Source organism: Canis aureus, chromosome 21 (genome assembly GCF_053574225.1).
Source record: "Canis aureus isolate CA01 chromosome 21, VMU_Caureus_v.1.0, whole genome shotgun sequence".
Taxonomy (NCBI): Eukaryota; Metazoa; Chordata; class Mammalia; order Carnivora; family Canidae; genus Canis; species Canis aureus.
The window spans coordinates 3,467,946-3,484,977 of NC_135631.1; the positions used below are offsets into that span (position 1 = coordinate 3,467,946).

At 55.5% G+C, this 17,032-nt stretch overlaps 1 protein-coding gene across 1 annotated transcript; it reads right to left on the minus strand.

The window, feature by feature from the left end:
- Positions 1-317: 317 nt before the first annotated feature.
- On the minus strand, positions 318-12,994 carry PYGM (glycogen phosphorylase, muscle associated). The gene is made up of 20 exons (XM_077862278.1): positions 12,328-12,994; positions 11,195-11,296; positions 11,008-11,086; positions 10,817-10,920; positions 10,320-10,451; positions 8,756-8,867; positions 8,584-8,666; positions 7,896-8,039; positions 7,465-7,557; positions 7,082-7,228; positions 6,765-6,928; positions 6,348-6,462; positions 5,701-5,802; positions 5,234-5,381; positions 4,869-4,927; positions 4,599-4,740; positions 3,941-4,148; positions 1,141-1,275; positions 854-920; positions 318-738 (listed from the first exon to the last, which is right to left on the minus strand). The coding sequence occupies exons 1-20, from the start codon at positions 12,568-12,570 to the stop codon at positions 589-591; spliced, it is 2,529 nt and encodes an 842-aa protein (XP_077718404.1). The 5' UTR covers positions 12,571-12,994; the 3' UTR covers positions 318-588.
- Between the last annotated feature and the right edge of the window lie 4,038 nt (positions 12,995-17,032).

Genomic DNA, 17,032 nt, shown 5'->3' on the forward strand with positions numbered 1-17,032 from the left:
CCCGGGACCGCGTGGATCCTCTGTAGCCCAGGAGGCCTCTGCCCAAGTTCCAGCTCCCAGCCTGGTGGGCCCCACCCAGGAGGACGCTCCGCCCTCGGCCAGCCTGGCAGGCCGCTGACCTAGTATGGACACAGCTCTGGGAAGAGAGGCGTGGAGGGTGACGCCCGAACGGAGGCTGGAGAATCTCGGGCCCCGCCCCTGTGGGCTGCCCCCTCCTTCAGAGGGGACGCACCTGCGGGTGGGGGTGGGTAAGGCACGGTGACTGCGCAGCTGCTGTTGTGCCTGCCCAGACCTAAAAATATTTCCCAACAGAAGAGTAAGGAGGCTCCCAAGGAGAATCAATTTATTGGGGAGTGGGTGCAGCTGGTCAGACCCATAAATAGGAGGGAGCGGGGAGCCAGAGGGCAGGATGGGAGCAGTGTCCTTAGTCACGCTGGACACTGGGATCTTGAGGCTGGGGGGGAAGTGGGGGGTTCCAGGGAGAGGATGAGAGATGGAACTCCAGTACCCCGCCGTGGATGAGGCGCTGGGCTGGCACAACGGATTGCAAACAAACTCAGAGGTTAGTTTGGGGTCTGGTCTGGAGGCTCAGATGGTCTCATCCGGGGCTGGCAGGCGCTTGCGTGAAGGCTCTATGCCCCAGATCTCCCGGGCGTACTGGGCAATGGTTCTGTCGCTGGAGAACTTGCCTGATGTGGCTATGTTCCGGATCACCATCCTCGTCCACTCTCTTGGGTTCTAAACAGGCCAAAAGAGAGCTCTGGGTTCATTCTGCCAGTGGGATCTGCACTTTCCACCACATCCCAGCCAGGACCACTAGAGCCTTGCCAACCCCTGGCCCGGGACGCCTCACCTTGTACAAGGCACTGACTTTCTCCTGGCATTTAATGTATTCTTCATAATCTGCAAACACTTTAAACCTGGAGATGAATAGAGAGGGAGGAGGCTCCATAAGGTCAAGGGCCGAGCCCGTCCTGTCCTGGTGGTCTTCTGGGAGCCAGGAGACTGAAGCTGCTTCCATGCTTCCAAAGGAGCCTGGCCCCAAATGCCCAGGACCCCTGCCCAGTCTCCCCATGCAGCACCTGAGCCCAGTTCAGCCCAGCAGTCCCACCTGCACAGTTCCCTGGCCGGACAGCTCACCGGTCATGATGCATGAGCATGTTGACAATGTCCTTGAACAAGTCTGGCTGTTTGGGGGAGAAGAAGCCGCTGCTCAGCTGCTCAATGATCTGCCGGAGCTCAGGAATTCGGTCATAGTACTCCTGGGCATTGTACCTGTGGGGGAAGAGGGGTCCACACCATGAAAAGGACTTCCTGGCTCCTTCTCCGGAGAAAATCAGAGAAATCCGAAGTCCCAGGGTCAAAAGCCAGGCCCAGGGCACCTGGTGGCTCAGTGGTTGAGCATCTGCCTTTGGCTCAGGTCGTGACCCTGGAGTCCTGGAATGGAGCCCCATATCAAGCTCCCCACAGGGAGTCTGCTTCTTCCTCTGCCTATGTCTCTGCCTCTGTGTGTGTGTCTCTCATGAATGAATAACTAAAATCTTTAAAAATAAAAAAATTTTAAAAGTCAGGCCCAGCGGGCTGCTGCCCTCCCTGGAGGGGCCACAACCCCTCGGGAGGTCCTTCCCCAGAGGCTGCTTCCCTTTTCTGCTCAGCTTTTTTTTTTTTTCTTTTTTAAGATTTTATTTACTTATTCATGAGAGACACAGAGAGAGAGAGAGAGAGGCAGAGACCCAGGCAGACGGAGAAGCAGGCTCCATGCAAGGAGCCCAGTGTGGGACTGGAACCCAGGAACCCAGGATCACACCCTGTGCCAAAGGCAGGTGCTCAACCCCTGAGCCACTCAGGCATCCCCTCCCTGCTCAGCTTCTCATTCCCCTTATGTGCTTGAGGCCTGGAGAGGACGAAAGGGAAGCAGCAGAGCCAAGGCCCTAGACCAAGTGCTCTTCCTCTCACATGCCACCACCTCTCCCAACTGGTGTGTTTCCTTCCTGAATGGCTTTTCCCATTCCCTCTCCCAAGTCCATCTGCCTTCAGGCCCCAGGAGGAACCAACAGACCAATCCTCCAGGAAGCTCCTTAAACTCACTGTCCAACCGCACTTATTGCTGGCCCGGTGCCAGCTTGCCCCCTGGGTGCCACTTTCTGAGCCAGTGCAAGCACCCCTAAGTCACCCCTCAGGGTTCAAAGCCCTCCCCAAGGCCAGTCTCATCTCTTTTCTTTCCTCCCCACTTCCATCTGGCCGCCCAGGTCAAGGAGTGGGTGCAGTTGGTCAGATTCATAGACAGGAAGGGGCAGAGAGGCAGAGGACATCCATGACCCCCATCCCCAGCACTGACACTCAGGCCACTCTCTTTGCGTTCTGGTATCAGCCCCTACCCTGGGCCCCCACCTGTACCCCCCACACACACACACACACATAGTCCAGTCTCCACCTTGCAGCCCAGACTCTCCTTCTGGAGCCTGCTTCTGAACATGCTGGATCTTGCTCAAAACATGTCCTATCTCCCTCTTGTCCAAAGGACAAAGTCTGAACTTCCTAGTCAAGCCCAACAGGAGGATTTCCTTTCAATATTTAATGCCAGCTCTCAGAAGCAGTAGGTGGGAGTGTAAACTGGTACCAACTTTCTGGAAAGCATTTGGCAACATGCATCAAGAGCCTTAAGAACTCATGCTTAAAAAAAAAAAAAATTCATACTTTTTGGGGCGCAGAAATATCCCCTCTAATAATCAACTAAAGGAAATAAAGATGTGGACGTAGATATAAAAGGATGGTCATCACAGTGATATTTACACTGACAAACAGCAGAAATCAACCATAAGGTCCAACACCAGGGAACTGCTTAAATAAGTTATGGTGTGTCCATTACGATAGAACCCTATACAAACATGTTAAATATTTTAAAGGCCATTTAATGACATCAGGATCCAAAGTTGTGTTAAGACCTCAAAATTGTATGTGCATTATTCCCAACTTTTATATATGTACACATGTACACGTAAATTCGTAGAAAAAGGGCTGTGGCTTTAAAAATGGGTGATGAGATTATGAATGACTTATTTTGTTATTTGGGATTTTTCTAATTAGGAAGCACGTATTGCTTTCATGAGAAGGAAAAAATATATTTTAAAATAAATTTTAAGAAATATTGGGATGGGGCAGCCTGGGTGGCTCAGCTGTTTAGCGCCGCCTTCAGCCCAGGATAAGATCCTGGAGATCCAGGATTAAGTCCCACGTCACACTCCCTGCATGGAGCCTGCTTCTCCCTCTGCCTGTGTCTCTGCCTCTCTCTCTCTGTCTCTCTGTCTGTCTGTCTCTAATGAATAAATAAATAAAAGTCTTTAAAAAAAAAAAAAGAGAGAACTACAAGCAAGGCGGAAAATTATTTTTAAAAAAATATTGGGACACTTGGGGGGGCTCAGCAGTTGAGCATCTGCCTTCGGCCCAGGGCGTGATCCTGGAGTCCTGGGATCGAGTCCCCCATCAGGCTCCCTGCATGGAGCCTGCTTCTCCCTCTGCCTGTGTCTCTGCCTCTTTCTCTGTGTGTCTCTCATGAATAAATAATAAAATCTTAATTAAAAAAATGTAATGCCAGGAAAATATCTACTTTGAAGAACTGCACGTCTGACCATAAGCACAGCTGTTCTTACTGTACTCCTAGTTCTCTTTTTGCCACAGCTGCCAGAAATGCCAGAAATAATATGTCCTAGAATTGATATAATTTCTTCTTTTTCCTTCAGTTCCAAGTGTCTTCTTTTCCCCTGCCACTAGCCTTCTGTGTTATAAGTCCCTCCTCCCAAGTTCTCCAGAATCCTCGTGGCCAAAACTAACACGCTGTGCAGCCTGGGCCAGCCTTTCCAGGGAGCCCTGCCCTCTAGTAGCCACACCTCAAGGCCTCCTGCCCGTGGACTGTGAACTTTGGAGCCCTTGACCCCCATACCCTCTCTGGTCAAGCTTTTCCACGTCCTCTACCCGCATGCCGAAGATGAAGAAGTTTTCTTCTCCCGCCTCCTCTGCCATCTCTACATTGGCTCCGTCCATGGTGCCAATGGTCAGAGCTCCATTGAGCATGAACTTCATGTTGCCAGTGCCTGAGGCCTCCGTGCCTGCTGTGGAGATCTGCTCGGAGAGGTCAGCAGCTGGGATCACTGTGGGGCAGCCACAGGGTACAAGCTCAGTTCCGGGTACAGTCCCACCCCAGCTAGGGACTGTGGAGTTAGGCTGGCCATAGGTATAGCAGATTCAGAGCCCCCTCCACCCTCACCCTCCAGAAGTAACCAACTGAATCTCCATCTCACCACCAGCCTCCCCCAACTGCTTAATGATCTTGAACACCTGAAATCTAACCTGGACTCTCTCCCCACCTCCACCCCACTGTGTGTGTGTGATTTGAAGGGCAAATCTTCCCACTAATTTCAATCTTCTCTATAATTTCATTCTGTACTGCCTGAAATTACACCATCAGAGGGGGACATCCTTGTGATTTGAGGATTGTCCTCTCCCAGATTTTTCTTCCAAGTGCCAGTATGCTAAGGAACAGGTGACAGATATTCCTTCCTGGCTGAACTCCTCAGAGCCTCCCTCTGGTGGCACCCCACCTTTCTCTGCCAGCGAGACTCGGTAGTTCTCCAGGAAGATCACACGGAGGCGGTCTCCTACCACTGGGTCGTGGTTAACCACATCCCCAATGGCTGTGATGAGTTTGATGATCATCTTGGCCATGTGGTATCCAGGGGCAGCCTGTGGGGACACAGTCTGGAGTCAGCTGCACAGCCCAGCGTCCTGCCCCCTATCCTGCAACCCAGCCAGGCCACCCTCAACCTGGATGCCAAAGGACCAGAGCCACAGTCTGTGGCCTGACTTCTCACCTTCCCTCCAATCATCACAGTTCGGGGCACGACAAACCTATTGGGTTCCTGCTTGATGCCTGTGGAGAAACACAGAACAGTGGGCCAGGTTTTCCCTCTTGGCAATACCTCCTGACAGCATGCATCCAGCCAGGGCCCTGGCTGAGAGATAGTAGACCTGATTTGGACAGCCACTGGCTATGTAACCTCCAATCTCTCATTTCCCCCTCTCTGAGCCTCCATTTGCCTGTCTATGAAATGGAGATAATCTATGTCCCAAGAGTTGGCCCAAAGCCAAAAGAGAGACACTGAATTGGAAGTATGTAGTACACCAACAGGTGTACAGAGGGGAGCCCTGAGAGCCAGAGTGAAACCCCGCCACTCACGATTGTACAGGGTGATGATGTGGAGGCAGTTGAGGAGCTGGCGTTTATATTCATGAATTCGCTTCACCTGGATGTCGAAGAGCGAGTTGGGGTTGATATGGACTTTGTATTCCCTCTCTAGGTAGGCAGCGAACTTTAACTTGTTTTCCTGAAGGTGGGGATGGGGAAGAGCTCACCAATAGGACTTAGCCTCAGTGCCATTTCTTGCCCAGAAAGGTAGACGACGGGAGGTTCACTTGTCACCTTTCTCCACGCTGGGCCCAGAGCAGACATTGCTAATCAATGTTAACACTCTTCCAGTGGAGTCAAATGATGCGCTCTCACCATGGACTCCAGGCAACTCCATCAGGGGCCTAAGGCTGCGGGAGAGTCAAGCTCCCTCGGCCATTCCCGACCCGGGCACCCAGCACCTCTGGCCCACTCCTTCCCACCCTGGCACAAGTGTCCCAGGTCATAGCACTGCCTACCTGCTTCACTTTGGCCACATCCCGGATAAAGGCTTCGTCATCCACGAAGGAGAGCAGTTTGCGCAGCTGGTCCAGGTCTGAGATGTAGTCCTCCCCAATGCGCTGTGGGAGATGGCTCACAGTCAAGCCTGTGCCCCTTTTTGGTTCTCCCTCCCGGAGGGGTCCCTTTCCAGCTCAGCCAAGCCCAGTCCCTGCAGACACCCCCTCCTTTTCCAGCCTCCAAGCAGGGATGCAGTGTGTGCGGGGCACTGCATTTTCCCTTCAGACCTGGGACTCTGATGGCTGACCCGCCCTGACCCCAGGGGGCCTTTCTCCTGGCCTTCTCCTCAGACATGCAATGACCTTGAGGCCCTGCTCACAATCCATGCCCCTTGCCAGTCTCACTTCAGATGTGACCTGTTGGTGACCCTCTCCATTGGACTGTGAATTCCCACCTGGTTGGCCTCCACAAGCCCACAGAGCATCCTCATGCATATGAGAAAATGGTTCCCCTCCTCCAGGCACATGCAAGGCTTGGGGAACGCAGTGCAGGATGGATTTCAGCCCTCCTGGGGGGCCCCCTATAATAACCCACCTATATGTCCTTACACTGCTGATCCCCGTAGTGACCCATGTTGACACCTACTGGCCATACAGTGACCTCTCACCTCAGCAATGACTTCTGCCAGTCCAGGGTTACACAGAACTAGCCAGCGACGAGGGGTGATGCCGTTGGTCTTGTTCTGGAATTTATGAGGCTCCAGCTCGTAGAAGTCCTTGAAGCTGCGGGATTAGGTTGGAGAGTCACTACTCATCCCTGCGGAAGGAACACCGAGTCCCGGAAGCCCCGCTCTGGTTTCTTGCAGAGAGGGGCCCGGAGGTGAGGGGGTGGCTGTAGGTGAGAAGGGGTCATCTGGGGACAAGACTGTCCTGGACATCTGGGCCATGACACATAAATGCCTGCTACCTGTGGGAAGGGCCAGCTGGGGGTCAAGTAGTGAGGACCCCTCCCCGGAGGGAGGGCGGGGCCAGCGGGAGGAGCGGGGGTCATCAGGGGAGGAGCCAGCGGGAGGGAGAGGGCTCACATGGTTTTTTTGAGGATCTCCGAGTGGATTCGAGCCACGCCGTTGACAGCATGTGAGCCCGCAATGCACAGGTGAGCCATGTTGATGCGCTTCACCGCGCCCTCTTCCACCAGCGACATGCGCCGCAGCCGGTCTACATCCCCTGGGAAAGCAGCTGCCACCCGCTGTGTAGGGAGAGCCCAGAGCTCAGGCGCAGACTCAGGAACCCAGGTCCCCAGCCCCATACCCCCAGGGCCCTGCCCACGGAGTCTCAGGCTGCGCTGCACCTGCCTTCCGCAGCACTCCCCCGTCCCCCAGCCCAGGCCTCCCTCACTCACGTTAAGGAAGCGCTGGTTGATCTCATAGATGATCTGGAGGTGTCGGGGCAGCAGAGTCTCAATAAGATGCACGGGCCAGCGCTCTAGGGCCTCGGGCAGGACGGTGTGGTTGGTGTAGGCGCAGGTCCTGACCGTCACATCCCAGGCCTGATAGGCAGGGTTAGGGAGTCAGGAACCCCCAGGCCTAACTCCGATGGCTCTCCATACATGGTGTGTAGCCCAGAGCCTGGGCCCCATCCCTGGGTTCTAGGACACTCGCCCCCTGGACCTCGCACTGTTGTCTGTTCCATGGGTGCTGCGCTCACATACTTCTGCTTCCCAGACTAGGAAGGGAACCCTGAGACAGAGAGGGTCAAGCGGGGTGGAGGGGTCCTGAAGCCCACCTTGTCCCAGTCCAGCCGCTCCAGGTCGACCAGGATCCTCATCAGCTCAGGGATGGCCAAGGACGGGTGGGTATCATTGAGCTGGATGGCCACCTGTGGAGAGTGGGGCTGGGAGTCAGTCTGGGATCCAAACCACGGCTGTGATCACTGTCCTCTGACCCTTTGGAGCCCCTTCCAGGGGCCAATGTGGTTCCAGGGCTCAGCCAAGGGTAGTAGGCCTCATCGGAGGAGTTGTGGACAGGACGAGGGTGACGTTCCAGGGTATGTGCCCATCGATTGAGGCTTCTGAGCAGGTCACCCTCACACACCACCAGCCTCCAGCCTCTACCTCCTCATTTATAGAGTGAGTGGGGTGAGCTGAGACTGGAGGGGAGAGGCGATGCCACACATCCTGGGAGGTGTAGAGAGGGACCCTCCCTGGACCCTGGTACCTTATCTGGAAAGGCATCAAAGCTTGTGCGCACGGGGTCACGGCAGCCAAACTTGGAAGACTTGAAGCGGCGGATGATGTCTTGGAGGGTGGCGGCCACCACAAAGTACTCCTGCTTCAGACGCAGCTCTTTCCCCTCAAAGAACTGGGAAATAGTTCAACGCAAGGCTGAGCAAGTCAAGGTCGTGGTAGGGGGTGGCCTAATGCTGCTGCGGGTATGGCCAGGAGACTTTTGCCCAGGGTCTTTCCCCCACCAAGAAGTAGCAGCGGGGGATAGTGTTAGGAAGGGGGCACACAAGGACCAGGGGTACTGTCAGCACTGCCAGGGAACAACAGCTCCTCCAAAGCGCCCTGCCCTAACTTGCTATCCCCAGGACTTAGGCATCCTCTTAAAGAACTCAGAGGAAAAACAGGACACAAAGGAGCCAACCATATATCCTGGGTGCGGGGCACCTGACTGGCTCAGTTGGAAAAGCACATGACTCTTAATCTCTGGGTCATGAGTTAGAGCCCCACTCTGGGTGTAGAGATTACCAAAATAAATAAACAAACAAACTTAAGAAAAAAAACAAAAACAAAAACAAAACTGTCCTGAGTGTGACTAGGTACCAGAGACCATCCCTCCCGGTCCTTTGCCCTCTCCCAGGCTCTCAGGCTTCCTGTTCCCAGCCCAGGAGGTGACAACATACGTTGTCATTGGGGTACAGGACACGCGAGATGTTCTCAGCCAGGTTCCGGTCCAGCACAGCTTGGATGTAGCCACCAACATTGACTGAGGGGGGAAAGTGGGGCCAGTGTCAGGCTCGGACTTGAGTGCAGGCCAGGGAGGGTGGGGCTGCCAGTGGCCAGGGCTGGACTCACAGTCTTTGAGGTTGAAGTCATTGGGGGCCTTGGCCGACCACAGGCGCATGGTGTTGACGATGTTGTTGCGATAGCCAGGCACAGGGGTATCATAAGGCATGGCCAGCACCACCTGCGGGGGGACGTCCGGTGTGCTGTCAGGAGCTGGGTGTCTGCCCCATGACCCCGTGGCACCCTGAGAGCTGAATCCCAGCCTTTGTCCCTGTGCCCTGCCAACTCCCTGTCCCGTATTTTTTTTTTAAGATTTTATTTATTTACTCATGAAAGACATACAGAGAGAGGCAGAGACACAGGCAGAGAGCCTCCCGTGCAGGGAGTCTGACACGGGACTCGATCCCAGGACCCTGGGATTACGCTCTGGGCGGAAGGCAGGCTCTAAACTGCTGAGCCACCCAGGCATCCTCCTGCCTCAGCTTTTAGCGCCAACTCTGGGTGACCATGAGCAAACCTCTCAACGTCTCTGGACCTCATCATAGAGAGGATCCCCCACCAGAACTCCCCACACCGCCCACCCCACCTTGCCTGGCTGCTTGTGAGGAACAGAGGGGGGGCTCTGCTGGTGGTCACCCTGTAGTGATGGTGATGAGCAGGCCCACCTGGCCTGAGCACAACGTAGAGGACGCTGTGGGCTCCTGAGAGGGCTGGGGGGAGCCTGGGGCCCAGCTAAAGGGGACACAGATGTCAAGTTTGTCCGAAGGGCTTCTTCTGCCTGGTTGACCAGGGGGTTAATTAGCAATGACTAATGCTGGCCCCACCTCCCGCAATTGGCAAACTTCAATAACTGCTGCCGACAGTTCCTGTCACTACAGGGCAGGGGGCACATCCATGGCCCCCAGGGGCAGCACCCTTCCTTCCCAGCACTAAGTAACTGAGCCTGTACTTGGAACAGAGTGGAAGCTGCAGTTCAAGGAGGGAAGGGACTGGCCCAAGAGCAGAGAGCTAGGTGGGCCGCCAGAGCCCCTGCTGAATCTTATCACAGATGATAGCAGAACAAATGCCCGCGTCTGAAAGCCAAGAGATTTCCGTGCAGTCACCTGGAGGTTCATGACCTCCAGCCACAGCTGAAAGAACTCATGGAGCTGGGATTCAGACACCTGGTTTGGCTTTAGGCTCCCTCTAACTTGTGTGACCTTGAACAAGTCAATTCCTCTCTCATGGTGCTCATTTTCTCCCTGTCTTTCTGGGCTGTTGCTTTGTTTCCCATCGAGCTGCCAGTTTAGATGTGCTGGGGAGTCAAGTCACCGTGATTATTCTTGGAAGAGTCTTGTGAGGTGGAAAGGAGCCAGGCCAGGGGAAGGGCACTGGGGGGGCAGGGTAGAGACTCTCTCCTCCTCCTCCTGGGCTCTGTGCTTGGCCTGGGTCCTCTATGACCCTGTCTCCAGCCTCTCCTAGCTCCAGCTGTTTGACCTCGAGTAGACCACTTAACCTCTCTGAGCCTCAGTGTCCTCCATTGGAAAGCGCACCGGGTCCAGTAGCCCCCAGGCTCTTTCTCTGTATCTCCTTGTTTTCTTCCAGAGTCTCCTCCCCACTACCCTTTCACTGGGAGCTGCCCCCACTCCCTCACCTGTGTGTCCACCCACTTGGCCCCCTGGCTGGTGTGTTCTACTCGGCCATAGAAGTGCACAGGCAGCATGAACTCAGGTCGGGCCTTCTCCCAGGGGTTTCCGTAGCGAAGCCAGTCATCAGCCTCCTCCATCTGAGCCCAAGGCAGGTTGGGGAGAAAGGAAGGCAACGTCAGATCCAGAGGGGCAATGGGTAGGGCAGGAGCAGTAGCCCTAGTGTGCCCTCTATAGAGTGCAAATTAGAGCCCTGGGGTGGGCCCCTGGCCTGGTAGGATATCTGATGGGACAGGGTGTGTGTAATGGGAGCCTGAGAAGTCCCTCAGGCATGGACCACCCATTCCAAGAGTGACCAGAAGTCTTTGGGGTCAGGGGGAAGAGACAAAGATGCTTTCTGTCAAAACTGAGGCTGGTTCTGGATCTATCCAGAGATGGATGATCCAATGGGGTTTCTCTCCATCAGGCCTGGGTCCCCACCAGACCAGGGCCCAAGGCTGCTCACCTGCCAGCCCCCACAGATCTTCTGGTTAAAAATCCCAAACTCATAGCGGATCCCGTAGCCATAGGCAGCCAGGCCTAGTGTTGCCATGGAGTCCAGAAAGCATGCTAGGGGTTTCCAGAGAGGTGGGTGTCAGGGGCCTGGCAAGAAGGAACCCTTCTGCCCACCCCACCCCTGCCACCCTGCACACTTACCAGCCAGCCGACCCAGGCCCCCGTTGCCCAGCCCTGCATCCTCCTCAATCTCCTCCAGCTCCTCCATGTCCAGGCCCAGCTGGAGGGGGCAGGGGGTGGCAGTGGTCAAGGCCAAAGGCCAGCAGGTGTATCCCCCAATTACTCAGGCTTGCCCCGCTCTCACCCCCACTCCCGTCCCCCTCCGCACCTGGTAGGTGGCCTCGTCACAGGCATTCTCCAAGGCCAGGTTCACCATGGTGTTTTGTAGTGTCCGTCCCATGTAGAACTCCAGAGACAGGTAGTAGATCCTCTGCCCAGAGAGACAGGTGCAGGGCAGGAGTCAGGGCTGCCTAGCAGCATTTAGCCAGGCCTCTCACACCTCCTGTCCCACTCCTGCCAGCCCTATCTCCATTTATTTTCTCCTCATCACAGGCTTCTGGAACCATCGGGAAGGTTCTGGTCTAGCATTGCCTCTGACTTTAGATACATCGCTTTTCTTCTCTGAGCCTCAATGTCCTCATTTGCAAAATGGGGCTCCCATATCTACCTTGGGGACTGGGGTGCTTAGGAGAGCTGAAAACCCCTGCCATCGCACATAAGCCTCCGGGCAGCCCATGGGGGAGTCAGGACCCAGAGAAGCACCTCCAAGTACTCCCCCAGAGGGCAAAGCCTGAGGTGCAGGGGAATCAGTCATTTGCTCAAGGTCACCATGAGTCACGGGGAGAGTTGGCCACCTCCTGTCCTTGCAGTGCCCAGTTAGTTCCCCTTGGTCCTCCAGCCTCAGCCCCAAGAAGGGGCAGAGAGATACCAGAATCCGGGATGCTGAGGGTACCTGGTCTCCCCATTTCCCAGGTCCCCTCCCTGGCCCACTTGCTGGCCCCTCCCCCCGCCCGAGAGTGTCAGGTTGCTGACATTTACCATGACCCCAACAGACACTTGATCCCCCTACCCCAGCTGTCCAGCACCACCGGTGGTACAGACACACCGCATGCACATTTGATGACCCGTCCTTCCACTTCAGGTCCAACCCAGGCCCGGGGGTCTTCCCAACCACCAGAAGCCCCTCCACTTCCTGAATGGGCACCAAGCCTTTGCAACCAGCCCACCTGATCCGAGCCCCCAACATACACACCTGCCCCCACCCCAGGTTTCTCTACCTGAGTCGTCTTGGCACCAGCAACTCTTGGTGCCCCTGTTCCTCCAACCTCCGTCCCTGGAAGGAACCCTTGATTTTGCCCGCAGAAAACCCTGACCCTACAAAGGGCTGCCACTTACAATCTGGCCCTCTTGGGGACCCCCCTATCCTGACCCCTTTCCCACCCAGGACACTCCAAGCAGCACCTTGGGGTCCTTTTCGTAGTAGTGCTGCTGCGTGCGGATCCAGCGGCCCACGAGGTGGTCACGAACAGTGTGGGCCAGCGCAAAGTAGTAGTCTCTTGGGGTGGCCACATTGCGGTCTTTGACGAGTGTGAAATGCAGGTGTCGGTTGAAGTTCTTCTTGAGCTCCGTCACATTCTCCACACCTGCTAGGCCACGCACACTGATCTGCTTTCTCTTCTCCTGGTCTGACAGTGGCCGGGACATGGCTGCAGGAGGGCAGGCTGGAGGCACGGACAGACGGACAGATGGGTGGATGGATGGGTGGACCGGGTGCCCAAGGCACTGCCTCCTGCCAGGGAGTGGAGCTCGCCGGCAGCCCAGGGGGTTTTAAAGCCTGGCTCTGGGCAGCTTGCTCCGCCTCCCCCTGCAAGGGGAGGGTGTTGGCCTGACTGCTTAGTGAGCTATTTTGGTGGCCAGGGGAGGAGAGGGGAGAGGGGCAGGGAGAGCAGGCCTGGCCTGGCTCATTCACAGCCCTGCGCTGACCCACTTCTTCCAGACCTCACCCGCATGCTGGGGTCTTCTGTGCCCGCCTCGGCCTTTCGCAGAGTCAGAGATGAGACACAGCAGCGCTGCCTGAGAGGCCTAGGGCTGGACTGGAGCTGGCGGGCTGGGCCTTGGCTGAGCCGTCGCTCTGATCTGGGCCCTTCTCCTGGCTCGAGGATGAAGGGGTGGGGCCAGATTTTGGGCCGGTCAGCGCTCCTGCGGAAGCTAGGGAGGGCTGTCGGGAGGACAGGTGTCCGGAGGCTCAGCCTTCGTCAGAGCAGCTTGGCTTCTGTTTTAGACATTTGCCCACAAGCTGGAAGACCTCTGGTCAGGCTTCCGTGGTAGAGCCTGACATGGGGGTGGGGAGGGAGGGGTGTCTGTGCCCAGGTCTGGTGGTCACAGGCTTATGTGGTGGCAACAGGGGTCAGGACACCCCCATGCAGGCTGAAGGGCCAGGAGCTGTGAGGGTGCCCTGAACAGATGTAGCTAGCAAAGGACCCTGGTGTCAGAGAAGGGGGACCAGGACTCTGGGTTCCAGGGGGTGGGATGGAGGAGGTCGCTTGAGGCAGGTCGCTGCTCCCACCCCACCTCCACCCAAGCTGAGCCACTCTGGTCCCCCCCCCCCCCCCCCCCCCCGTTGTTGTCCTTCAGGGAGTTCTGAAGTGACCTTTTGAGAGGGATGGTAGTCAGATTACGGGCCAGCTTTCGCTAGGGGCTGCTAGCCTAGAGCAGGGGCCTCTGGGAACTGTAGTACTGTGCCCACGGTGGCAGAATAAACTGAAGCATCCCCCACCAACTCATATTGGTCAGTGGCGTGAGATCTCCCTTTGACGCAGCTGCCAGGTGACTAGACACCTCCTTCCACTCGCTCCTCCCACCCAGGCCCACATACCAGACAGAGATTCAGTGGGCCTGGGTCCACAGCGTGACCTCACCTAGAAAATGGGAGCCTCTGCAGCCGGAACCTGACACCACTCAGTCTTCGTGGCCTAGCAGCTACGGGACCTCCCTTTAGAGGCTCTGTCACCAATCCACTGCTCGTGCCCTGGCCCCCAGCACTGATTTGCTGTGTGACCTTCAGCTGGTTGGTTTACTTTTCTGAGCTGTGAACTCCTTCCTCCAATTTACACTCATACGAGAATATAAATTCCTGCCTCCTCCAGCTGCTGCCTCCTACTCTTACGGAGGCAGACTTTGGATCCTGCTTTGTTCTTTGAGCAAAAGGAGCCCAGGGCTTTATGCTATTTCAAAGGGTGCCTGGGCTTCCCAGGGCAGTGGGCTGGTGGAGAGAACTGGGTGTTCTGGTCTGAGGGCCAAGGAAGCAGGTCAGAGAGGCCTGGACAGCCGCAGGATGCTACTGAGAGCCTGGTTTGGGGAAGGCCTAGCTGTCTTCGAGGACATTCTGAGCCACAGTAGACCCAGCCCTGGAGTTACGAGTTTAATGTAGGGTCTAAACTCCGAGTCTTCCAGAGGGCTGCTCTCTCCTGCCTGCCTCTGCCCCACCCCACCCCCGCATTACTGTTATCTCCCACAGCTGCCATGCTTCCAAGTGAGAACAAAGATCAGGAAAACACCCAAATGTGCCTACACGGATGCAGTGAGCATACAGAAACTTTCTTAAATTTCTCTGTATTTTCCAGTTAATTTTAGTCTTCTACGTGCTCTATTTCAGTAGAGTGCCTGGTGGCTCCCTAGTCTCTCCGGAGCTCCCATCCCCAGGCTCCCCCCACAGGCCTGCAAGGGTCACCCACCCTCCAAGAACCGGGTCTCTGGGCTTGGCTAGCATCTGGGGCTGCTGAGTAGAGCTCAGAAGGCTCCTTGGTGCAGTGATCTCTGGACAAAGTGGCCCATTTCTGTGCTGTCACCTCACACCCCGGTTGTGGCAGCACTCTGGCCACACAAACCTTCTCTGCACTGACCCCTAATTGCTTATAAGTTTATTTTCCTGGCACTAAGAACCTGTTCCCAAATCATTCCCAAATTATCCATCCTGCTCCCCAAATCATCTGATCCTCTTCCAGCTGGCCCGCTCTGACAGCCCTCTTCCTGTGCCTCAGCGATGGTGCCTGCCCTTCTGTGCTCCAGACACCTGCTCAGCTGGGACTTGTCCCGTTTCTACCAGGAAAGAGAAATCACTTTTTTTTTCTTAAAGATTTATTTATTCACGAGAGAGAGGCAGAGACATAGGCAGAGGGAGAAGCAAGCTCCATGCAGGGAGCCCGATGCAGGATTTAATCTGGGATCCGAAGATCACACCCTGAGCTGAAGGCAGACGCTCAACCACTGAGCCACCCAGGAGTCCCAAGAAATTACTTTTAAAAAAATAGGTTCCATGCCCAACACGGTGCTTGAACTCACGACCCTGAGGTCAAGTCTCACACTTTCCCTACTGAGCCCACCAGGTGCCCAGAATGACTTCAGATTTCTCCCACGATCTTTCTTGTGGGTCTCTTTGGTTTTGTTGTGTGCCCAACTAGAAGTTTCTAGGCTTTTTCTGGGGGTGACACCACCCTGGGCCCCCTCCTATTTTGCAAGCCCGAACCCAGCATGATGAGACCCTAAAGGTTCAAAATGACTCACTCCTTGTGTTCTCATGTCCTCTCCAAGCCCTCACTCCCCCATGCTGCGTGTGCAGATCAATCTTGAACCCTGGAAGCACTTGACTAACTTGAGTGACTCAAGGTTGTTTATGTCTGACTGGGTTTCTATCCAGAAATTCTGCCTTCTTCTCTGGACCAATCTTGGGTTTCTCCGAAGCCCTAACACTGACCTTTCCCAGCTGGTATTCCTTTCACCAAGCTGGGGCAGGGAGGGAGCCAGTGCTACAGCAGAAGATGGACAGATAGAGTTGAGCAAAGGTCTCTTCCTCCACAGTCTCAAGGCGGCTGGGGAAGCCTTTCTCATCTCTCCCCCACTTTGCCACAAAAGCAGGTGCTCCCTGCACTTGAGGGCCAAGCCTTCCCTCTCTCTTCCATTTCAGGGTCTGAAGCTCCTTAGAGAAAGGCCTGAGAAGGTTGCCTTAGTTAGCCACTTTGTTACCCTCCAAAACCTTAACAAAAGCTGATGGCAGGGAGCAGGGAGAGAGCTTGCATAGGAATGGAGCTGGCCCCAGGGGAGAGAGGCAGGAGATAGCTGGGCTGTGGTTAAGTCATTTATTGATTTTATTTCTAAAACCCACATAGCGCCACTTTGCCTCTTCCAGAGCTTCAAAGAGCTAATTAACCGCCCAATGAGCCCACCAGGGAAACCAAGCTTGTGGGGGAAGCAATGAGGTGAAGCCAAGGTCAAAGAGGGTTGCTAGGCCCTGGGCCCTGCTCCCATTCTGTCAGTTAAGGACAAAGAGAAAAAGATCATTCTTTTTAGTCAACTGAAGTTTGGGGCTTGGTTAGGAAAACCCACTGAACTTGCCTTGCTTCTGAAGCTCCATTAACCCACCTGCCTGTAGCAGAAATGTATTGGCAACCCGGCAGGGCCCACACAACTGGGGTCTGCTCCAGAGAAAGTGGTGGTCAGACCCAACCTGACAGTGGAAAGCAGCCCAGGCTCGAGTTGTCCCCCTGCCAGGTGCTCGGGGTGGCAGGCGCTTGCTGTCCCCTTCAACCTCCCCAAAAGAAGCAAAGGCGGTCAGGAAAGAGCAGGCTTGATGCAGCTCCCCCCAGGGACGGAGCAGGACAGCAACAGCTGGGTAAGGACCTCATACTTTGTGGAGCCCTGACATGGAAATTCCTGGTGCCACAAAAGGCCCTCTCCACTGCCCCAGATGTGATAGAACAAAATGGCCTGAGACCCTTAGCAAAGAAGCGCTTACAAAGCACAAGACAGGGCACTTTTTTGCCCCCCCCCCCCCCCCAAGCCTGCAGTGCTGGCAGGCTGCAAGTCACCAACAGAGAAAGAAAAAGCCACTTGGCGGTTTTAATTTTAGCTGCTCTGTGCCTCACAGGCAGGATTAGTTGGCTTGACCTTTAGTGCCGATGCCTCCCTAGGCCCAGAGCCTTAGACAGGTGGCAGTTTCCAGGCAGAGCACAACTGGAGCTCAGCAAATGTGGAGGTCCAAGCCCCAGGGAAAGGCCTTCAAAACAATGGGGACCAAGGATCAAGGGGTGATGGAGGCAGGGGTGGGAGTGGTGAAGAACCTGGTTCTCCACTATAACCAGTAAACAAGGGGGAGACATGGGACCACCCA

What these genes read in the sequence shown, in the direction of transcription:
- PYGM (XM_077862278.1), bottom strand. Translation starts at nt 12,570, where the DNA reads ATGTCCCGGCCACTGTCAGACCAGGAGAAGAGAAAGCAGATCAGTGTG. An exon ending in AGATCTGTGGGGGCTGGCAG is followed by an intron (nt 10,452 to 10,816) that starts GTGAGCAGCCTT and finishes CCTTGGGCTCAG; the next exon opens with ATGGAGGAGGCTGATGACTG. An exon ending in ATGTGGCCAAAGTGAAGCAG is followed by an intron (nt 5,382 to 5,700) that starts GTAGGCAGTGCT and finishes CCCCACCTTCAG; the next exon opens with GAAAACAAGTTAAAGTTCGC.